This window comes from Cervus canadensis, chromosome 22 (genome assembly GCF_019320065.1).
Source record: "Cervus canadensis isolate Bull #8, Minnesota chromosome 22, ASM1932006v1, whole genome shotgun sequence".
Lineage (NCBI taxonomy): Eukaryota > Metazoa > Chordata > Mammalia > Artiodactyla > Cervidae > Cervus > Cervus canadensis.
In genome coordinates this window covers 47,874,160-47,898,634 of record NC_057407.1, presented here as the reverse complement: position 1 = coordinate 47,898,634, position 24,475 = coordinate 47,874,160, and the positions used below count along the sequence as shown (strand labels likewise).

General features: G+C 45.6%; 1 protein-coding gene across 6 annotated transcripts in view; it reads left to right on the top strand.

Moving 5' to 3' along the window:
* CTDSPL (CTD small phosphatase like) overlaps nucleotides 1-24,475 on the top strand; it is a 119,924-nt gene that overhangs the window by 48,704 nt on the left and 46,745 nt on the right. The window contains exons 1-2 of one of the 6 annotated variants that reach the window (XM_043442298.1): nucleotides 11,324-11,484; nucleotides 16,767-17,046. The exons of 2 other annotated variants lie outside the window; for them this stretch is intronic. In XM_043442298.1, coding sequence (XP_043298233.1) covers nucleotides 17,010-17,046 — 37 coding nt within the window. In that variant the 5' untranslated portion in view covers nucleotides 11,324-11,484; nucleotides 16,767-17,009. Of the gene's footprint in view, nucleotides 1-11,323; nucleotides 11,485-16,766; nucleotides 17,047-24,475 lie in introns of those variants that run through there. 3 more of the 6 variants (XM_043442299.1, XM_043442296.1, XM_043442300.1) reach the window with 3 other exon arrangements.

The window sequence follows — 24,475 nt, the reverse complement described above, 5'->3', positions numbered from 1 at the left end:
GTGAGTGAAGTATTTTTTTTTTCTTTTTTCTATTTTTTTATTAGTTGGAGGCTAATTACTTCACAGTGAGTGAAGTATTAACAGAATTCAGTAGCCCGTGGTAACTTTACCACAGTTAGCATAAGGTCCTAAGATTTTACTTGCTTAACTCCATTTGAATCTATGATTCTCACAGGCTAGGCTGCATGCTTTTCGTCAAAGATCCGGAAGTTCAGTTTAAAGGTAATTTTGTGAAATTTCTCAGCCCATTAGGAGTAGATAGTATTTATGAAGAATATGCATCAAGAGTATAGCAGACATATTCAAACAAATGAGTTGTAAAATATTATATTCTATTCTTATTGGCTTTGATTTTTATTTTTTAATTCAGGACTATCTTCCTATGGAAGAAGTTTGCTTGCTGCTGAAATAGATGTCCCTTTGTCCCAGGGAAACCCACTGAGACTGAATTCCGGGACCAGGGGCTGATGGGAGAGGTGTGAGCTCACCACGGGTGAATGTGGGCCTTGATGTCTGGGGGAGGTGAGGCGGGTGGGCTGCAGCCCTTCTCAGACTCCAGTGATTCCAAGGTCAAGGTTCCTGCTGTGTGTGCCCAGTCCCGGCCTCTGCCCTGGATTAGGGCTGTGCATAGAGGTTTGCCAGATGATGTGTCCTGTATCCCTCAAGGTGCTAGGGCAGTGCGGAAGTTACAGTGAGCCTGTGGGTCGTTTCCATCACTTAATACTCCTGCTTCTTTCAAAACACTTTACTGTAGAAGACTGACTTGGTTAATTGCTTGTCCTCAGGACATCTCAGCAAAGGTTGAGCTCCAGAGGGGTTTACACAGTTGCCACCTTCACTTTTCCACATCATGCTCTGTTGAGATGACTGAATATTAAGTCAGAGTGTAATATTCCCTGGGTTTTACAAATTGGGGCGATCACAACCTTTGGTAGCAATTTTAAGGGTATTTGGAACTTCAGGACCCAGTCAATGATGCAGAATGACGAGTTCCCTCTTGTCACTCAGCAAGATCTGGGAGGGAAGACCCTGGAGGGAAGTACTCCTGTGTGGCTGGCGGGACGATGAGCTCTTCTTTACCTGGGGTGCAGGTGGGCTCTTGCTAGTTCCGCTGAATACCCAACCAGAAGAACCTGTCACAAGCAACAGGGATTTCACCAGAGAAAAAAAAAATTTAACGTTTTAGTGGATTTCCAAGATAGGTTTCAGAGTCTCTTCTTGGAAGGGTAGCAGCAGGAATTGGGATGCTGTTCAGACACCTGGGTGGCAGGTGGAACCCTCTACAGAGAGGGAGGAGCAGGTCTGATGTACTTACAAGTCAAAAACTGTCCTTAGAGAAAACTCTTCAGTTCGTTACAGTTCAGGATAGTCACCTGTGACTTTCAGAGCACGTTGGTTTATGGTATCTTGGGAGTGAGGTTCAGAGGTGATATAACTGTTCCAGCAGGAAAGGACCAAGAGGGCTGCAGCCACTCCTGCAGTTAGCATTATCGGTTCCTCCCTTCCAGACAAATGTTTTCAGGCCAGAGTCTTAAGTTCTAGAATAGGGTTTTATAATCCCCAGCCTCTTGTTGGTTTTGAAATATTTCCTTTATAGGGAGTTTTGCATTAGTAGTCTCTGAGTAAGGTGGACCCTCAGTAAATCAACTAGCTGTTAGCCAGGCTACAGGCTACTGAGGTGAGTTGGCTACATGAGGCAGAGGAGCCCTCATATGCTCAGGATGGGAAGAAAGGAAAAGATCTTCACTGAGGCTAGGGGTGTGTGTGTGTGTGTGTGTGTGTGTGTGTGTGTGTGTGTGTGTGTGTTGGGGACATGGGAGCAAGCCTAGTGTTCAGGAGCGATGAAAGGCAGAAATGTATTAGGAATCTAGTTATCATTTCAGAGGGAGTCTGACGCTTTAAACAGGGGTTTATGGGAGCCCAGGAATTTCATAACTTGCCCATACCACACATAGTTATTGAATACTAGCCATAGTTTAGGCATTCTGTTGTTGTTCAGTTGCTAAGTCTTGTCCAGTTCATTGCAACCCCATGGACTGTAGCCCACCGGGCTCCTCTGCCCATGGGATTTTCCGGACAAGAATACTAGAGTGGGTTGCCATTTCTGTCATCCTGGCTTCATCATCACCACAGCCCCAGTACTCAGTCCCAGTATATTTTCAACAAAAACTTCCACTTAATTAAATGTTCACTATGTACTGGACACCTTCCTAAGTACTTTATGAGCATTATTCAGTTTAATCTTTACCATAACTGTCCTTTCACAGATGAGGATAACTGAGGTTCAGAGGAGAGTTTAAATAGTTTAATTAGAAACTTTGATAGGTATATAAGTGAAAATCAGCATTTTAAAACCAAGATCTGCCCGTTTATCCACTACCTTGTGTACCTTTGAAATGAGTAAACAGTGCAAGACTCAGTGGGCTATGTTCTTTATATTCAACTGCCTGGAATCTTTTGGACTAAAATCTGTAGGTGGCAGGACACTGAGCTTAAATCACTTCTTTTCCCCAGAAAGCGGAGAGAATGGCTTCATGGCATACTGTCTTGCTTTCAGATGGAAGTAAGGACTGAGGACACCCCGCTAACTGGGCGTGCTTATTCCGTCTGTTTATTTCAAATCAGAATTTTGTGACCTTGTCCAAAGAGATGTTATAGATGAAGCAGCCGAGGTCCAGAGAGGGGAAGAGCCTTGCCCAGGAGCAGAGTTGTTGTCCCAGGAGTCTAGCAACTTTGGTCTCTCTGAGTGTGACCATATGTACACCTGAGACTGTTTCAGCGCTTTCTATTCTGTTGCATTGGTCTTTTGTCTATTCTTTTGCCAGAATTACCTTTTCTTACTTACTGTTGCTCAGTCATGTTTCAGTATCCAGTGAGCAAGTCTGTTATCAGCCTTTTGCATTTCCACATAAATCCTAGGATCAGATGATCTGTTTCCATTTTCACAAAAATGCACAAACAAGAACTGCTGTGGTTTTCATTCAGATTGCATGGAATCTGTAGACCAGTTTGGGGAGAATTGACATCTTTACAATACTGAATCTTCAAAACCATGAACATGGTATGTCCCTCATTTTCTATGGACTTGAAAATTTTCTTCAAATCACATTTTAGAATTTTCTACATACAGGTCTTGCCTATATTTCTGCTTATTTCTAAACATTTTATTTGGATGTTAGTGTAAATCATACCTTAAATTTTTTTTCCTTTGCTAAAGGTTTATTTTTAGTGTTATGAAATACAAGAAATATTTTCAGACCAACCTTCTTTCTTTCAGCTAATTGTTGATGGTAGAAATGTGTCTGAAGATTCTTTTGGATTATTTCTGCACACAATCACAACATCCGTGAATGAGATGTTTTCCCTATTTCTTTACCCTTCTTTTTCCAGTGTGCTGTTGAATAGAGGTGGTGATTCAAGCCTCTTTGTCTTGTCCTTGATCTCAGCAGGAAGCTTTCAGCATTTCACCATCAAGTGTGATGAGCGCTGGAGTTATTTATAAATACCACTTATCAGATTCAGGAAGTCTCTATCTTGTCCTAGTTTGCAGGGAGTTTTATCATAAACAGATGTTGAATTTCATCAAATTATTATTCTTAATCTATTGATAGGATTTTCCCCTTTGTTCTGTTAATGTGATGAGTTGCGTCCCTACATCATTAAGCTCATTTGCTTGTGATGTACGGTTACCGTTTTTATACGTTGCTAACTTCATTTTGCTGATATTTTGTTGAGGATTTTTACATCTGTGCTGACAACAAGGATTGCCTATAGTTTTGCTCTTTTATAATGTCTTTGCCAGATGTTTATGTCATGGTTAATGAGTCTCATAAAGTGAATCGGGACATGCCATCATTTTTGTTCTCTGGAATAATTTGTGTAAGGCTGGTATTATTTCTGTGTTGAGTTTGTTTAAGATTGGTTATTTGTTCTTTAAACATGTGGATATTTTCCTCTAGTACTTTGACAGTATTCCAGAGTCTTTTGGTTTTCGGTAGTTTCATTAAGAAATTAAAATTCCATCTTATGGCTTGTCCTTTGACAATAATATTTTCTCTCTCTTTCTGCTTTTAAGATTTTTCACAGCAATTTACTGTGATATGCCTAAATATAATTTTCTTGTTATTTATCTTGTACAAGGCTCATTTAAGATCTTATATCTGTGCTTATGCCTTTCTTCAGTTTTGAAAATTCTCAGCTGTTATTTCTTCTGCCCAGTTCTCTCTCTTCTCTCCTGTGACTCTGATTGCATATCTGTTAGTCCCTCTTGCTTCTTCCCCACGTATCTCTCACCCTCTCATCTTTCTTCTCTATCCTTTTGTCTCGGAGTTTCAAACTAGGTATTTTCTTCGGCCCTATCATTTAGTTCACTAATTGTCTCTTCAAGCTGTGTTTAAGCTGCTGTTAGACCCACTTACTGAATTCTTAATTTTAGTTATTTTTAAGTTAGAGAATTTCAGTGTGTTCTTTTTGTTTTGTTTCTAATTACTTTTCAATTTTATCTTTCAACTCTTTGAACAGATTAAACATAGTATTTTTTTAAATTCCACTTCTGATAACACCTTTTCCTTCTTTTTTTTTTTAAGCACTTGTGAATTTGTGTCTATAGCCTGATGGGTTTTTTAACTTGGAGTCCATTCATATTGTCTTGTATCTTCACATACCTGGTTAGTTTTGACTGAGTGCCAGACATCACAGACGGAAGCTTACCGAAGTAACTGGAGGATGTCCTCTTCCTGTAGGGAGCGTTTCTCCTTCCTCCGGCAGGCCCTGGGGCACCTGCGGTCTGTTAAGTTCCAGACCCGAGGGGGCTCTGTCCCCATGAGGACCGGTCTGCTTGTCATTCATCTTTCCTCCTAGGGTGGAGCACTGTGGGGATGAGACTTCAATTTTAGTGTCTCTGGTTCCACAAAGTGTCCCGCACTGCTAGGATCACCTCTCAGGATTTCTCTGTTCTCTGAAATCTTGGCTCCGTTCTTCACTGCTTGTTAATCCTCTGTAACTTCAGGCAGAATTTTTAAAATATTTTTCCAGCTTGTCTTGTTCTCAGCAGGGAGATTAGTCCAAACTACCTAGCCTAACGTTATTTCAGTGGTTTTTAAATGTGGTGCTTTTATTCGCATGATGTTTGTTGTGGATTAAATTGTGTTCCTCCAAAAAATATGTTGCAGTCCTAACCCCCAGTTTCCCAGAATGTGACCTTATTTGGAAATGTTGTTGTTGTTTAGTCGCTCAATCGTGTCCAGCTCTTTTGTGACCCTGTAGACTGTAGCCCGCCAGGCTCCTCTGTCCATGGTGTTTCCCAAACAAAAATACTGGAGTGGATTGCCATTTCCTCCTCCAGGGGATCTTCCCAGTGATCGAACCCACATCTCCTGCTTGGCAGTCAGATTCTTTACCTCTGAGCCACCTGGGAAACCCTTATTTGGTAATAGGGTCATGCAAATATAATTAGTTAAGATGAAGTCATACTGGAGTAGTGTGGGCCTTTGAGACAGTGTGACTTGTATCCTTAAAAGAAGAGGAGAAGAAACACAGAGACAGAGACGCACAGGAAGAAAATGGCTGTGTGATGGATGGGGGCGGAGATTAGAGTGATTCACCTACAAGCCAAGAAAAGCCAAGGATTACCAGCAAACCCCCAGAAGTAGCAAAGAATTCTGCCTCCAGGTTTCAGAGGGCACATGGCCCTGCCACCACCTTGAATTCAGACTCCAGAACTGTGAGACAGTACATTTCTGTTGTGATAAGCCACCCAAGTTGCGGTACTTTGATACGATAGCCCTAAGGAAACTAATATAGTGCCTTATAGTATACAGAGAACTTTCCCATAAACACCTTGTTTGTCCTGACAGGAAGGCGGGGGGACAGATGATGTTGAACGACATCAGAGTTAGAGAAGCTGAGACCCAGAGAGGCGGCATCAGCATTCTAGGTAACCGAAAGCACAGACAAAGTCTGGATGTACCTGGACGTCCTGCTTCTTTCTGTCCCTCTGGAGATGCCATAATTCTCCAGCTTCATCACATCTTTCCAGGGTCCCGGGTATGGAGAGGTTCCCACGTGACCATGCGCTGATGCCTATTTCCTTGTGTGAAAAGGACAGGCACTTACTTGACTGGGCAGCATACACATTTATTTGTCTGTTCATTCATTTGTTCAGTTCAGTTCAGTCGCTTAGTCGTGTCCAACTCTGCGACCCCATGAACCGCAGCACGCCAGGCCTCCCTGTCCATCACCAACTCACAGAGTCCACCCAAACCCATGTCCATTGAGTCGGTGATGCCATCCAACCATCTCATCCTCTGTCGTCCCCTTCTCCTCCTGCCCTCAGTCTTTCCCAGCATCAAGGTCTTTTCAAATGAGTCAGCTCTTCGCATCAGGTGTCCAAAGTATTGGAGTTTCAGCTTCAACATCAGTCCTTCCAATGAACACTCAGGACTGATTTCCTTTAGGATGGACTGGTTGTCTCTCCTTGCAGTCCAAGGGACTCTCAAGAGTCCTCTCCAACATGACAGTTTAAAAGCATCAATTCTTCAGCACTCAGCTTTCTTTATAGTCCAACTCTCACATCCATACATGACCACTGGAAAAACCATAGCCTTGACTAGATGGACCTATGTTGACAAAGTAATGTCTCTGCTTTTTAATATGCTATCTAGGCTGCTCATAACTTTCCTTCCAAGGAGTGTGTTTTAATTTCATGGCTGTAATCACCATCTGCAGTGATTTTGGAGCCCAGAAAAATAAAGTCAGCCACTGTTTCCAGTTTCCCCATCTATTTGCCATGAAGTGATGAGACTGGATGCCATGATCTTAGTTTTCTGAATTGTGAGCTTTAAGCCAACTTTTCACTCTCCTCTTTCACTTTCATTTGTTCAGCATGCACTCAACCAAGTTATCACCTGGTCCTATTTCTGAGTGAAAGTAGGGACATACAGTACAGGGAAAGACAAATTGGAGAGGGACAGGACAAGCACTCAGTCCCTTTCCCCAGGAGCTCACAGTTCAATGGCAGAAAAGTTTCACACTTAGATTGTTGTAGCTTTTCTGATAGAACTTAGCAGAATGTGAATTGTCTTACAGGTGTAAAATGAATTTACCACTGTGCTTTATATACAGATGAAACAGAGGAAAGTATTTGTGTAACCTATTTAATATTTATGACACATCTTTTGCCCTAAAGTGTTAGACACTCTTATTGTAATTATTTAGAAAATCATATGCTGATAAATTGTCCTAAATTGTATCCCAATATAGCTGAATAAATTTAGACCTTATTAGGTCGATGTCATCCAGTTGAAAATGTAGCCTGACAGCAAATGCCAGACCACAGTGTACTAGATACAGTTTTACTGTTAAATGTTTCTGTTTGGTACACCTTGTAACTCAGCCATCAGAGTTTTATGTGGAACTTTGAGAGGCACTTAAAGGAAGCATCAGGCAGTTCCTGTCCTCAGCCAGAGACAAACTGTGAGCAATGAAACCTTCATTCTTCCATTTGTTCATCCTTATTAGTACGAGCATCCAGGCAGTGGGGATATGGTGTTGAATAAGACATGAACGAACCAAGTATAACATTGAGTGCTGTTGTGTTTGACAGCAGAAATTCCAGAAAGGAGCTGGACAAGCCGAGAACCCCAAAGGCATAGTTGGAATTAGAACAGAGGAGTGTGAGTTGGAGTTTTTAGGGAAGAATTTCAGGAAGTTTTTCGGAACTGGCCTTTTTAGTATGAAAGAGGAGGAGCTAGAGGAAGGCCTGGGAGTCATCCCCGGTGAGGGGAGATGGGAGCAGAGGTGGGGCAGGGAAGACACCAGAAGCTCCGGGAAAGGCCTGTGCTCCGTAAACTCACTTACATGCACACTTGCTTTGTGGAATAAGGGAACAACCCTCAGGGCCCAGAGGTTCGGTACAGCCTCTCGCCTCTAAAAAAACTGACTTTGTGCAGGTCACTTCATTCGCCTGTGCATTCAGTAAGGAACTCAGAAGTCCACCTGGGATGGAGTACGTCCCTCCACATCTGGTTTGTCAGAGTCCCTTCCGTCCCTGGCAGCCTGCCCCCGCTGCTTGCCTTGTCAGGCTAAGGCCTTTGCAAGCTTTGGAAGGCCGTCTGACGGGGCCGCCTGGGTCTTGTGGTCCTCCCTCCCCTCCTCCCAGCGCGCGCTTGGTCTTCTATCAGCTCCCTGCCCCTGCTCCCAGATCGGCTCAGCACCTTCAGGGACACATGGGGAACATTCCAAGCCTTCTGGCATTTGATGCACTTCTTGGAGGCCTCCAGCGTGTAAACATGGTCCATCTTTCTGTAGGAATGTCGTCTGGGTTCACATTTCTAGAAGACTACATTCCCTGCCCTTCTAGTCAAATGTTTCCTTATCAGTCGATCCTCTTAATAGTTCCCCATCACATGTTCTCTTGATTTAACGTGATCACAGACTAGGTAGACCAAAGCTTGCATCGCCTGATGATGACACTAAGGGGTTATGTTCTTTCGTTGTGGTCCAGTTGTTTTGTTGTTGTTGTTGATGTCTTTTTGCATCTCATTGATAGAATCTTAAATAAAGGACAGTGCCTGGAGCTTGGAAACAGTTCAGTTCATTCACCCGACAGACTTAGCTAGAATCATGAAGAAAACACTGTTTCCTTCCCCCAAAGGAGCTCCCAACTGTAGAAGGGGAAAGAGCCCTAAAGAATGACGAGAAGGGAACGATAGTAGAGCATCTTTCATTACAGTAGGATTTGTGTCAGTGGAAATGTTTATTATTAAAAGGAGTATATGTAATATAGACAGTAGATTGTAATATCAGTGGTTTTTCAGGTGGCCCTAAAATCCCTCTTGGGTTGAGTGGATCAGATACAGTTCTTCCTACTTCCCTCCCTCCCCATCCCCCCTTTTCCTTTCTCTCTCCCTCTTCGCCCCTCTCCCTCCTCTTTCCTCCTCCCTCTCTTCCTCCTTCCTTCTTCCCCTCAGAGCAGCTCCTCTCAGCTTTTAGTGTTTTAGATTAGGGGGTCCTTGTAAAAGTTATGATTTTTCAGTGAATATCTATTGATATTTGAAAGTTTGAAAACTATACTTCTTTCTATAAGTCACTTCACCATGGACTCCTGGACTCTTGGGAAAGTACACGCTTACGGATCTCAAGGGCAGAGGATTCTTGAACCTCGGCTGCTCCAAGATAAGACCTCTCACCTTCGGACGTGCCAAACAGTACCCTCAGTATAGAATTTAAAGCTTTTCCATTCTCTGGGAAAACAGCATTGGAATTTTGCCTCGGGTTGATAATTAACAAACACAGCATGACAGGGCAGATTCTCTGAATATATTTTCACCTCCATCTTTATTTTAAAAGTGAAGTGTGAGGTAGAAACTGGAATAGGAAATAGATGGGACAGGTGTTGAGGACCTCTTCCAGGAGGGGTTATTTAATGACAATAGGTATTTTTCTAATCCCAAACCAGGTCCTGGAGAAGTTGAGGAATTGCTGGGTGGCTGCGTTTACAAGGAGCTGGAGAGTTAGTTAGCAGTTAGGAAGGAGGAGCCTGCAGCTAGGGAGGGGTCAGCAAGGATGGAATAGGAGGGGGGCCAGAGCTCCGCTTCCTCACGATGATGGGTCTCCATCACCATCTGCCCCAGGTCCCCTCCTGGGTTCCTGGAGCTGCGTTTGGCGGGGCCCCAGAGAAGACCAAGAAGGAAGCTGGGTTTGCAGTGCCTTCTGCCCGTGAGGGAGCCAAGGAAGATGCCCATGGTATAGTTGGTGAGAGAGGCTGGTGGGGTGATCAAGGGCCAGAGAGCCAATTTAAGAGGATGGAGCGTCACGGAAGCCCTGGGGGTGCCACCGTCTCTTTGGGGGCCGCATTGGTTTCCTGGGGCTGCTATAACAGATAACCACAAAATGGTGGCTTGAACACAACACATGTGTTCTCCTGCAGTTTCTGGAGGTCAGAAATCAAATCAGTTTCACTGGGTTAAAGTCAAGGTGTTGGCAGGGTAGGTTCCTTCTGGAGGTTCTGGGGGAGAATTGGCTTCCTTACCTTTTCTGGCTTCTAGAGGCGCCTGTGTTCTTTGTCTTGTGACTCCTTCCTCATAACCTCTCACTTTGGTCTCCCACCTCCTACTTCTTACTTGGCCTTTGGCATCGTCCAGCAGCCCTGGGATTGGATTACACATAGGGCCCATCTGGATAGTCTAGGCTCTCCCCACTCCAGACCCTAACTTAATCAAATTGACATATTCCCTTTGCCATAGATGGTAACGTTCACGGGTCCAGGGATGGGTATGTGGCTCCCTCTGGGGAGGAACATTATTCGACCCTCCCTAGGGCAGAGGGATTTAGCTAAAGAGTGAGGAACAGTTTCTGGAATTCATGATCTGTGCTTGAGCTCTTAGAAGAAGTGCCACAGTATCCTGTGTTGGGGGCCGGACTGGCCTAGCTGCCAGAATTGAGCTCCCTCCACCTTCCTTCCAGCCAATGGAATGTTCCCTAGCATGCACAGGTCTTGGCGAGGCTGAGGACCGCGGGGGCAGCTGTCTCCAGAGACGACTCATCTGGTGCTGGAGCTGCTCAAGGAGGGAGAAGCTGCTTCTCCTTTTAATTGGCAGCTTGCCTTGCTCCGCAGCCCTGCTTCCTCCCAGAGCAGCTGTGTCTCCCAGGCCGTGGAGCATCTGCCCTGCAGGGTAACATCAGAGGTGGGGCCCGGAGCAGCCCTAGCGGCAGTGGTGGGCGTCCCCAGCTCGTCTGGTCCACGGGTGGTGAAGGGCCAGGCCCTGGTGGCCATCTCGGTTTGGAAACGTCCTCAGGAGTGATGTTTTCCAAACAGTGACCTTTTCTGGGGGAAAAACAGCATCTGGTTTACGATCCCACATCCTCTTCGACCCCAGGACTGCAGGGCTTTCGGTAACCCCAGGGGATTTACTGAGGGTTTGTTGCACTTGCTGTGTGGAATAGAGCAGATGTTTGGGCTTGAGTGCCCGCTTGGGTTGAAGAGGACCTAGTCATTCAGGGTCTCCTGGTCTCTCTCCACCCCCAGCCCTCCTGACCCCCCGGGCCTTCTGCACTTCCACAGCCCTCTGGGCCTGGGTCCAGCCTGTCCTGAGTCCTCTCCTCCAGCCATGGCTTTGCATCAGTGCCCCTTGGGCCTCTCTTAGCCAAGGATCCAGAGCCCTTCTACCCAGACAAAAAGAGGGATAAAAGAGTGGAGGGGCAAGGACTGTCCTCCCTGCCTATGCCTCATACACTTGTCCCAGGACTTTGTTACCTGTTGTGACATTTTTTCTCACAGCATCTTCTGGACAGGACCACCTTTTTTTTTTTTTCCAAATAACAGGGTTTAACTTCTGATTGGCTAAATGCCTTACCTGAGAGAAAGGCTCTGGAGACTGGCTGCAGTCCAGGACTCTTTCCACTACTGCATGCCGAGGGTGGCACCCTGTCTGTGCCAGACTGACTGTCACACCAGGGGACCCTTTCACACCGTCTTCTCCACAGGTAAGGCAGAGGATATGATCAGAGTCTGTTCTGCAGACATGTTTGACCTGTGTCCTGCTCAGTACCTTCCAGTTCAGAGATACTGTGACCTGTATTGGATGTGTCCCTTTCTCCTCCCGCTGGTTTAGGAGTTTCTCAAGGACAGAAACATTTTGTTATTTAACTATTTTTAATCTCTCAGTGTCTAATCAATAACTGGTACATAGCTGGTATGAGAAAGCAGTCCGTGGGAGAGGGGATCGGGATGGGGAATACGTGTAAATCTATGGCTGATTCATATCAATGTATGACAAAACCCACTGAAAAAAAAAATAATAAATAAATAAATAAAAAAGAAAGCAATCCGAAGCACCACCACTTACACACACACACACACACGTGCACACACATAGAGTATTTATAAATTTTGTGTGGATGTAGACGTATGACTTTCTGAGGGCTATGCAGTCTCACGATGGTAAGGGGATATACCCCTCTAAGGAATGGTCATTACAACTTCTGGTCATCCTAGGACATCCTGTTTCTTTCCTCTGTGCCCTCTTGTCTTCGGGCCTTTTCTCTGGAGAATTTAGATGTGCTTGAGAACTTTTTCCCAGGTCGCGAAGAAGGCAGACCTCTGCCTGGGGGAGCCGAGGTAGCTGGGGGCCCACGGGGAGGAGCCTGAGGGCAGTCATCTCTAGCAGCCCCTGGAAGTTACTCTCTGAGTTTGGCTCTTGAATGTTGTCCTCAGACTGAGGGCTTGCAGTGCTGGCAGCATGAAGGCCAGGGTCTGTCCCCAGGCTGGGCCATGGTGGTACAGGAAGCAGTATCCTGAGGCTCCTGAAGCAGGGGCAGCGGAGGTCAGTCAGATCCCCAAAAGTGGATCTCAGGATGAGAATTAGCACATGGGGAGGTTCTCCCTCCTCCTCCCAGCCTGGGAGGATTGGGGTGTTATTTTATTAAAGGAGCTGGCAGGCTTCCTTACATTCAGTATCAGATAAATCTTTCCTAAATACACCGCTCCTGTTTTTCCTTGCAAATGTGGCCTTGTTGAGTTATGGGTTAAATCAGTCCTTCTGGACTAGCATGGGCAGCTTATCTCCTTATTACCTAGTATTTATGGGAAATGGCCTGCCAGGTTCCAGACAAGTAATTGGCAAGTGAGTCTTGTGAACCAGGACCAGCTCACCAGCTGGGGCCTTGCCACCTCCTGGCCTGAAGCACTGAAGTCTGTGTGTGTGTTTCCGCATCAGGGCCATCTTCAAGGCTGGAGCCCAGCCCAGGCTCCGAGCCCACTGGCCTGGCAGCACTGTTCTAGTGTGTGGGTATCTGACAAGCCAGGGCAACGTGACCCCCATGGACAGTGAAGTGTGGGTCACCAGGCTTCCTTGCTTCCCCGTATTGCCTTATCTCATCTCACATTGCCCCAGCCCAGTGCGAGTCAGTCAGGCCGCCGAGGGCTGCCCTGGAGAAAAGATGACTCTGCAAGAGTGGGTGGGGAGAGACCTGTCATCATCAGACTTTGCAGAGATCCCAGGGAGAGGGGTGATGCCATGGGCCAGGGTGACGTCCCAGGGAGAGGGGTGATGGCGTGGGCCGGGGTGACGTCCCAGGGAGAGGGGTGATGGCGTGGGCTGGGGTGACGTCCCAGGGAGAGGGGTGATGGCGTGGGCCGGGGTGACGTCCCAGGGAGAGGGGTGATGGCGTGGGCCGGGGTGACGTCCCAGGGAGAAGGGTGATGGCGTGGGCCGGGGTGACGTCCCAGGGAGAGGGGTGATGGCGTGGGCCGGGGTGACGTCCCAGGGAGAGGGCTGATGATGTAGGCCAGGGCGATGACTCCACAGATGGGAGAGAGCCCTTGCCTGGTGGCTGACTGACTGTGGGGGATGCAGGAGGAAAGTTGAGCTTGGCGTCCACCTCTCTGGTGTTCTTGAAGTGACATGGAAGCGGTCCCTTGGAGGAAGGAGCCCTGAGCTCTTTTGTGGGGGAACCTTAAAGATGAGGTGAAGACTCTAGGGGAGGCTGCCAGCCCAACTGATAGTTCAAGTGGATTCTTAAAATATCCTATCTTGGCAGAGTGGAACTCTGTGTAGGAAGAATCACATGGTACTTCTTATTCCATGTGCAGTCCCAAAAATGTGGTGTTTATTTAGAAATATGTGGTTTATGCTTTTTTATCTAGAAAGGTTTCTTGGGATCATTTGTTACTATTTTTCCATTTGTAAAGTTACATACCCTAGAAAATTCCTGGTTAAGGAACAAATAACCAAAAACACTTCTTACAAAGTCATGCTTTTACGGGAATTCAAATTGTACAGTTGAAAACTCTAGGCTGTCATCAGTGATTAGAATGTGCATATTTCCATCTGAATTATTAAACTGGTAGTTAGTTGATACTAACAAGTCTTTTAAGTATTCCTTGATTTTCTCAGTTTTTTAAAAATGAAACAACACACTTGCAAACCAATTCAAAATCCAAACAGTATTAAATCACTTACTCAGACTGTCAGAAAAGTACGATTGTAGGAAAGAAACAACATAAACGTGATTTGATAGAATTTTCAAAATTAACATGACAACATCTGTCCATATCTGTGAGAAATGATGCCTGTTTAATCAGAGTGTTATATGGATAAACTCTCGTAGTTCACTCTTGTTAAAAGGGAAGAGTTTCTGTGTTTAAAAACCAGGGACGAGAACAAGCTTCTTGCCATATAGGCCAGGGTGAGATTTTTTTTTGCCTTAAAATCCTTGAGGTAAGAATTCTAAGTTCATTTGGATTCAAATTAAAGCTGTTTCCATGCTGTGGCCTAAAGAGAGAGAAGGAGCACTGTGTGTCTGTCCTGTTTATATGATGAAAATAAATATTGCTAGTTGCTTTCTTGTCCCTTTTGGTTGCTATCCCAGGATTGGAAAGCTTGTTTATCCATGTGAAAAAGGAATTCAAAAGGGTTATGAAGTCCAGAGTTGACATTTGAGAGGCTGAAAAATAGGGAGGAAGGACCCAGTGCCAGCAACTTTTCCTTGTCCTTGGAGACCCCCAGAACTATGACTGCCAGCTCTTCCAACAAGGCTACCCTGGTGGGCAATGTGTCAAATGTCCCAAGGCTCTCACTGATCCTCCTGCCTCCACAATTGCAAAATAACGACAAAAGTAAATATTTGGGGCCAGGTTTATTTTGGTCAGACAAGTTCCAGTCTGGTTTCTAAAATTAGGAATTCTGCGGGATGCACGTGGTTTGGGCATCCGGCCAGAGAACTCGGTCTCAGGGATGTGCTGTGCACTTATTTGTTGTTGCTTGCTTGGAAATGCGCATCTGAACCCTCTCTCGTGTCTGTCCATCTGTGCAGACCTACTGTCCATGCCAGGAACGCTCTGTCCGGCTCATGTGGATGGGCGCCCACCCTGCTGCCCTGGCTGGCAGGATTCCCACTTACATGAGGCTCAGACCCCGCTGTCTGTCCCTCACAGACTGCCAGCCAGGCCTTCGAAGAGCTCAGCGCTCATCCTGTCCTTCTCCTCCTTCAGAACATTCTCTTAATCCCCGCCTCCACTGCCTTCAGGGTAAAGCCCTCCCTGCGCTGGTCCCACCTCTTGGTACCTCCTCTGCCATCAGCCAAACTGGCCTCCTCACTGCCCCTCAAGCACACTGGCTGCTTGCTTGCCTTTGTAACTTTCCATTTCCCCCATATAAACATCCCTACCCCTGCCTTCTGTCCGTCCTTCCAGACTCAGGTGCAGACCCACCTCCCCAGGTAGACTGCCCTGCCCAGGGGAAGCCTTGGCCAATCACCGTGCACGTTTGCCAGCATCATCTGGCATGGTTTCTTTGCCTCCAAGCCCAGAGCAAAGGAGGCACTTGGGAAACATCTCTGTTCCTTCTTGGCTTGTAGTGTCGCCTCCTGGAAGCTTTCCTTGCCCTGGAGGAGGCTGCCCTCCCCACAGTGGCTCCTGGGATTGTCTTTCTCCTCCTCTCAGACTTGTGAAGCTTTCTCTAGAATGTAGCAAGGGCTGCTGTCACCATAAACCTCTGACTGGGGCTAGGGTGGAGTGGCTGGGGCCTGCATTCCCAGGGCCCTCTTTGCCTTCATTTGCCATCTTGGGTCAGATAGGAATAAGCAGGGCCAGCTTCATAAGCACACAGCCTGTATCCCAAAAAGGACCCACACTTGGTTAAATGCTCTGCTGTTACTGTCTTGAAATTCTTACTTTTTTGAACAAGGGGCCCTGCATTTTGCATTTTGCACCAGCTCTTGCAAAGTATGTATCTGGTCCTGGGCACAGGACACGCAAGTCAAGGTGGGGCCACAGTGCAGGAGGAATGCTGGCTGAGGTCTGTGTGGAGGCCAGTGGAGGGAGGGTAGCAGGAGACTGGAGGAGAAACATCAGCTCTTTCCTTGGAGGAGTGGCAGTTCTTCAAGGCAGGAGTGTTCCTCGGAGCTACTGACTTCACAGGACCTCACTTTGGCCCCAAACAGCCTTATTGAGGTCCTGTCATAAGCCTGCCATTTTTATAGTGCTGTTCCAACAACTTTCACATCTCAATCAGAGGAAAAGCCAAGTCCTTCCAGTGACCTGCAGGCCTCCTGACCTAGTCCTTCATCATTGACCTTCTCCCCTATCGCTGTCCCCTCAATTCTGTTTCAGCCACACTGACTCCGTTGCTGTTCTTGAACATGTCAAGGATGCCCCCACCTCAGGCAATGGGCACCTGCTGTGGTCTGAGCCCAGAAGGCTCACCCTCACCTCCTTCAAGCCTTTGCTCATAGTCACTCAGTCAGTATAGTCTTCCCCAGATATCCTATTTAAAATAAAACACACACACACGCCACTCTTTAACCTCTTTCTTCCTTTACTTTGATCTACAATACTTATCACCAGCTGACTCACTCTGTTTTGCACGTTTATTAATTTATCGTCTGTCCCTTCCCCTGGAATGTACGTTCAGTGAGGGCAGGGATTTTTGCAAGCTTTATTCACTGCTCTCTTCCTGGAACACTGCCTGACACACAGCAGGCACTCAATAAGCATGTGCTGGATGGATCCACTGCCCTTTGGTGGCTGATGGTCCTGCTCCTTGAGCCCAGAAGGATGACCAGCAATAGCTGGGGAGAGGTCGGTGAGGCCACGGGAAGTCAGAGAGGTGATGGCAGGCTGGCTGGCAAAAAGGAAGTTAAAATGTACCACACAAATCAGCAGAGATAAAGCTTAGAAAAGCCAAAGTGAGCAGAGCGGCAGGAGCTAGGAAGAGACCCTCATTGAAGCTGTTAAGGAATTAACGTTTGTTCTCATTTGTTAATAGAGACATAGATAGATGCCCTTCAACACTGTAAATAAGAAACAGCCACTGACTGTCACCACCACATGGGCCTGCATCTTCTCAGCAGCTTCAGAACTGGCGTCTCCGTGTGAGTCCGTGCAGCCGTATCACTGCCTGCGTTCCCTGAGACACCAGCCTATAACTTACATCCCGGCCCTCACTTAGGGGGCCACTTCAGTGCCGTCGGAGAGCCCTCCAGCTCTGAAAACCAGATCATCGCAGGAGATGCCTCAGTGCTGTCCCTGGGCAGGCAAAGGCCCAGGTATGTCAGTGGGACCGACTTACAAATGTTAGTTCCTGTCGTCAGATGGACGGGCCTGACGTGCAAGTGTGGGAGGGACCTCTGATCAAGGGAAACCCTCTTGTCAGAATAACCAGACATCGGGTCTTGCCTCATAGAGAACAGAGACTCTGGCAACAAATGACATATGTAGAGTTGATCATTAGCAAAACTGAGGTCAGGATTGAAAACTGACTGACTGGCAGACTTGAGCTTTATTGTCTAATTTTTTGGCCTTGGAAATGTCTGTGCTGTGAGGAGGATAATTGAGGACTCTTGAGGCATTATTTGAGGTGATTATCCCTATTCTTGGGCTTCCCTGATTGGTCAGTTGGTAAAGAATCTGCCTGCAATGTAGGAGACCCTGGTTCAATTCCAGGGTCAGGAAGATCCGCTGGAGAAGGGATAGGCTACCCACTCCAGTATCCTTGGGCTTTCCTTGTGGCTCAGCTGGTAAAGAATCCTCCTGCAATGCGGGAGACCTGGGTTCAATCCCTGGGTTGGGAAGTCAGTTCAGTTTAGTCATTCAGTTGTGTCCTACTCTTTGTGACCCCGTGGACTGCAGCACGCCAGGCCTCCCTATCCATCCGCAACACCCAGAACCTACTCAAACTCATGTCCATCACGTTGGTGATGTCATATAACCATCTCATCCTCTGTTGTCCCCTTCTGTTCCCACCTTCAGTCTTTCCCAGCATCAGGATCTTTTCCAACGAGTCAGTTCTTCACATCATGTGGCCAAACACTTGGAGTTTCAGCTTCAGCATCAGCCCTTCCAATGAATATTCAGGACTGATTCCCTTCAGGATGAACTGGTTGGATCTCCTTGCAGTCCAAGGGACTCTCAAGAGTCTTCTCCAACACCTCAGTTCAAAAGCATCAATCTTCGGCGCTCAGCTTTCTTTATAGTCCAACTCTTACATCCATACATGACTACTGGAAAAACCATAGCTTTGACTAGACAGACCTTGGTTGGTAAACTAGTGTCTCTGCTTTTTTTTTTTTTTTGTCTCTGCTTTTTAATATGCTGTCTAGGTTGGTCATAGCTTTTCTTCCAAGGAGCAAGAGTCTTTTAATTTCATGGCTGCAGTCACCATCTGCCGTGATTTTGGAGCCCAAAAATATAAAGTCTCATACTGTTTCCATTGTTTCCCCATCTATTTGCCGTGAAGTGATGGGACTGGATGCCATGATCTTAGTTTTTTGAATGTTGAGTTTTAAGCCAACTTTTTCACTCTCCTCTTTCACTTTCATCAAGAGGCTCTTTAGTTCTTCTTCACTTTCTGACATAAGGGTGGTGTCATCTTCATATCTGAGGTTATTGATATTTCTCCCAGCAATCTTGATTCCAGCTTGTGCTTCATCCAGCCTGGCATTTCGAATGAGGAACTCGGCATATAAGTCAAATAAGCAGGGTGACAACATACAGCCTTGATGTGCTCCTTTCCCAGTTTGGAACCAGTCTGTTGTTCCATGTCTGGTTCTAACTGTTGCTTCTTAACCTGCATACAGATTTCTCAGGAAGCTGGTCAAGTGGTCTGGTATTCCCATCTCTTGAAGAATTTTCTACAGTTGGTTGTGATCCACACAGTCAAAGGCTTTGGCATAGTCAATAAAGCAAAAATAGATGTTTTTCTGGAACCCTCTTGATTTTTCAATGATCCAGCAGATGTTGGCAATTTGATCTCTGGTTCCTCTGCCTTTTCTAAATCCAGCTTGAACATCTGGTAGTTCATGGTTCACATACTGTTGAAGCCTGGCTTGGAGAATTTTGAGCATTACTTTACTAGCATGTGAGATGAGTGCAGTTGTACAGTAGTTTGAACATTCTTTGGCATTGCCTTTCTTTGGGATTGGAATGAAGACTGACCATTTTCAGTCCTGTGGCCACTGCAGACTTTTCCAAATTTGCTGGCATAGTGAGTGCAGCACTTTCACAGCATCGTCTTTTAGGATTTGAAATAGCTCAACTGGAATTCCATCATCTTATCTAAGATGGCAGAGGAATAGGACAGGGAGACTACTTTATCCCCCACAAATTCATCAACAGGTCATTTGAATATTGAGCAGCTTCCACAAAACAATTTCTGAACACTGGCAGAGGACACCAGGCACCCAGAAAGGCAGCCCACTCTCTTTGAAAGGAGGTAGGACAAAATGTAAAAGACAAAAAGAGAGACAAAAGAGTTAGGGACGGAGACCTGTCCTGGGGAGGGAGTTGTGAAGGAGAAGAAGTTTCCACACAGTAGGAAACCCTCTCATGCGTGGGTCTTTAGGGAGTTTTGGAAGCTAACCAAGAGAAGAAAAAAACCCACAGAATATACAACTAACCGCAACTGCGGGAAAGAGAAGTTTGCCGCAAAAGGCTCTAACCTAACAGCCTAAGGCGCAGCCTAGGTCTCTCACAGAACAAAGGATTGAGTGAATAGCAAAGGAGACCCAGCCTGCTGCTTCAAACTGGCCCCTCCCTGCCCAGAAGCAGAGGCAGGCTTGAAGGCAAGGGGCTGCTACAATCTCAGCCCCAGAGATGGCATCTTCCACCAAACTGTGAGCAGGCTCCAAGCTGCTAACCCCGTGTTCCTGAGATCCTGGATGGTTGACACCCGCCATAGGGTTGCAGCCTGAGATCATCTCTCCAGAGGAGACATACATGGCACACCTGAGACGGTGCACAGCCAGAAAACCGAGTAGCCAGGACGGGGGAGGTGATTAAGACACATGGTCCACCCGGGATAGTGGGCTTACTCAGCACCTGGTCTGTGGAGCTGCTCAGACCTGGGAAGGGCACAGAACGCACGCCCAACCCACAGAGGCTGAGCCAGAACCGTGTCTGAGTGTCTCCTGTGGAGGTTTGGGTCAGCTGTGGCCTGCCGCCGGAGCTCTGGGTGCAGCAGACCTGGGTATGGCGTAAGCCCTCTTGGAGGAGGTCACCGTTAACCCCACCATAGAACCACTAGAACTTACAGAGGACTGGGGAAACAGACTCTTGGAGGGCACAAACAAAACCTTGTGCACACCAGGAGCCAGGAGAAAGGAGCAATGACCCCACAAGAAACTGACCCAGACTTGCCCAGGAGCGTCCAGGAGTCTCCAGCGGAGGCGTGGGTCGGCGGTGGCCTGCTGCAGGGTTGGGGGCGCTGAGTGTGGCAGTGCGTGTGGGGGACCTTTAGAAGGTGGTTGCCACTGTCTTCATTACCTCCACCACAGTTTGGCCTCAGGTCAAATGAGGCCAAACTCAGTGAAACTGTGAGCCACGCCATGTAGGGCCACCCAAGACGGAAGGGTCATGGTGGAGAGTTCAGACAAAATGTGGTCCACTGGAGAAGGGAATGGCAAACCACTTCATATTCTTGCCTTGAGAACCCCATAAACAGTATGAAAAGGCAAAAAGATAGGACACTGAAAGATGAACTCCCCAGGTCAGTAGGTGCCCAGTGCGCTACTGGAGATCAGTGGAGAGATAACTCCAGAAAGAATGAAAAGACGGTGCCAGAGCAAAAACAACACCCAGTTGTGGATGTGACTGGTGACAGAAGCAAGGTCTGATGCTGTAAAGAGCAATATTGCATAGGAACCTGGAACATTAGGTCCATGAATCAAGGCAAATTGGAAGTGATCATACAGGAGATGGCAAGAGTGAACGTCAACATTTTAGGAATCAGTGAACTCAAATGGACTGAAATGGGTGAATTTAACTCAGATGACCATTATATCTACTACTGTGGGCAAGAATCCCTTAGAAGAAATGTAGTAGCCATCATAGTCAACAAAAAGGTCCGAAATGCAGTACTTGGATGTAATCTCAAAAATGACAGAATGATTTCTGTTCATTTCCAAGGCAAACTGGTCTATGCCCTGACCAGTAGTGCTGAAGAAGCTGAAATTGAAAATTCTATGAAGACCTACAAGACCTTTTAGAACTAACTCCCAAAAAAGTATGTCCTTTTCATTATAGGGTACTGGGATGCAAAAGTAGGAAGTCAAGAAACACCTGGAGTAACAGGCAAATTTGGCCTTGGAGTACAGAATGAAGCAGGGCAAAGGCTAATAGAGTTCTTCCAAGAGAATGCACAGGTCATAGCAAACACCCTCTTCCAACAACACAAGAGAAGACGCTACACATGGACATCACCAGATGGTCAAGTCCGAAATCAGATTGATTATATTCTTTGCAGCCGAAGATGGAGAAGCTCTATACAGTCAGCAAAAAACAAGACTGGGAGCTAACTGTGGCACAGATCATGAACTCCTGATTGCCAAATTCAGACTTAAATTGAAGAAAGTGGGGAAAACCACTAGACCGTTCAGGTATGACCTAAATCAAATCCCTAACGATTATACAATGGAAGTGAGAAATAGATTTAAGGGACTAGATCTGATAGAGTGCCTGATGAGCTATGGATGGAGGTTGGTGACATTGTACAGGAGACAGGGATCAAGACCATCTCCAAGAAAAGGAAATGCAAAAAAGCAAATGGCTGTCTGAGGAGGCCTTACAAATAGCTGTGAAAAGAAGAGAGGACAGGGAAGCTTGGCGTGCTTCAGCCCATGGGGTCGCAAAGAGTCGGACAGGCTGAGTGACTGAACTGAACTGAACAAGCAACAGGGAAGGAACACAGCCCCGCCCATCAACAGAAAATCAGATTAAAGATTTACTGATCATGGCCCTGCCCATCAGAACAAGACCCAATTTCCCCCTCAGTCAGTCTCTCCCATCAGGAAGCTTCCATAAGCCTTATCCTTCTCCATCAGAGGGCAGACAGAATGAAAACCACAGTCACAGAAAACTAACCAACCTGATCACATGGACCACAGCCTTGACTAGCTCAATGAAACTATGAGCCATGCTGTAGGGCCAGCCAAGACAGACGGGTCATGGCGGAGAGTTCTGACCAAATGGGGTCCACTGAAAAAGGGACTGGCCGACCATTTCAGTACTCTTGCCTTGAGAACACCATGAACAATATGAAAAGGGTTGGGAAGATCCTCTGGAAAAGGGAAAGGCTACCCACTCCAGTATTCTGGCCTGGGGACTATATATACTATATATACAGTCCTATACACGGACTGTATAGTCCATGGGGTTTCAAAGAGTCGGACATGACTGAGTGACTTTCACTTTCATCCCTTTTCTCAGGTGTGAACCACTATCTAATGTGACTGGATGGAGATCAAATGTAGATATGATTACATTTTAATCATAGAACCAACATAGAAGAAGCACATTCCAGGTGAACTGGTTTGCTCCTTTGACTAGTAATTCTTCTGGAAGAAGCTTGACCTAATAATAGCAGTTTTTAGTGGAATTTTATCAATGTATTGTGGCTCTTATCCACAAGAAGAAGCAAATGCATTCATTACCTAGAAGATACTTGCACTGTTAGGCTGTGGTGGTGATGAACCAGGAGTGGACATGCCCCACCACTGCACTTGGGTCACTCACAGGCCAGAGGGAACGAGAGAGAGAGCCTGTGGTATGCTGGTCGTAATGACAGTGGGCAGGAAGGTGTAGGCTTTGCAGTCTAACAAGCTGAGTATAAATTACACTTCTACCACTTGGTACCTAACTGTGCATTCTTGGGCCAAGCCTAGGTGCCTGGCTTGCAGGCCATTAAAATGAGGGTGGTGATACCGATGTGAGGGGAAGACTGTGTCAGGTTGAGCTATGAAGCGCTCACACAGTACAGGAGGTGTTCCTTCCATCAGCGGGAGCTGTGGCTTCCTCCCAGACCCACTGTTTTTTTTTTTTTAATGTGGTTAGAAAAAAAAAACACATGACATGAAATCTACTCCTTAATGCATTTTTAAGTGTACAGTACAGTTCTATTAACAGTATGAATGTTGTAGTACATCACATCTCTGGAACTTCTTCATCTTGCCTGATGATCTCAAGGTACATTCATGTATAGCATATGACAGCATTTTCTTCTTTTTTAACACTGAGTAGTATTCCATTACACACATGCACACACACCACCGTTTCTCTATCCAGTCATCCATTGATGGACATTTTAGTTGCTTCTACTTCTTGACTAGTGTGAATAATGCAGTGAACTTGAAAGTACAAATATCTCTTTCAGATCCTGTTTTCAGTTCATTTAGATGAATACCCAGAAGTGAGATTATTGTATTATATGGTAGTGATACTTTTAAAAATATGGGATTTTTTCATTTTTGAGGAACCTCCATGTTGTTTTCCACAGCAGCTGCCACATTTTAAATTCCCACCAACCGGGCACAAACGTTCCACTTTTCTCCACACCCTCACCAGCACTTGTTATTTTGTTCTGATGATAATCATCCTTACGGGTACGAGGTGATACCTCACTGTAGTTTTAATTTGCATTTCCCTGGTGATTAGTGATATTGAACATCTTTTCATATATTTGTTGGCTGCAGTGTGTATTCTTTAAGAGAAATGTCAGTTTATTAATCTGATTGTTTGGGGTTTCTTGCTGTTGAGTTAGAGTCCTTTATATATTTTGGATATTAACCTCTTACTAAAAATAGGATTTGCAGATAATTTCTCCCATTCTGTTGGTTGCCTTTTTATTCTGTTGATTGTTTCCTTTTTTGCTGTGCAGAAGCTTTTTAATTTAATGTTATCTATTTTTGCTTTCATTACCTGTGCTTTTGGTATCATATCTAAAAAATCATTGCCGAGAGCAGTGTTATGAAGCTTTCCCCTTTGTTTTCTTCTAGTTTTATAGTTTTAGGTCTTAACATTTAAAATCTTTAATCCATTTTGAGTTGATTTTTGTCTCTGGTATAATATAAAGGTCCAATCATATTGTTTTACATGTGGATGTCTAGTTTTCAGAAATACCATTTGTTGAAGAGACTGTACTTTCTCTATTGTGTCGTCTTGGCTGGCTCCCATGTTGGAGATCATTTGACTATGTATGCATGAGTTTATTTCTGGGCTTTCTATTTTGTTCATTTGGTCCGTGTATCTGTCTTTATGTCAGTGCAACACTTCTGTAGATCTCTAATATGTTGTGAAGTCAGGAAACATGAGGCCTCCAGCTTTGTTCTTCTTTCTCAAAATTGTTTTAACTATTTGGAGTCCTCTGTGATTTCTTATGAATTCTAGGACTGTTTTTTCTAATATTTCTGCCAAAAAAGCCTCTGGAAGTTTGATAGGGATTATATTGATGCTGTAGATTGCTTTGGGTAGTGTGGACATTTTAACAGTATTGTCTTCTAATCCATGAATACAGGCTGTCTTACCTTTTGTTCTGTCTAATTTATATCACCAGTCTTTTGTAGTTTCTGATGTAGAAGTTTTTTGCCTCCTTGGTTAAGTTTATTCCTAAGTATTTTATTCTTTTTGATGACATTGTAAATCCAATTGTTTTCTTAATTTCCCTTTTAGATTGTTCATTATAAGTGGATAGAAAAGCAACTGATT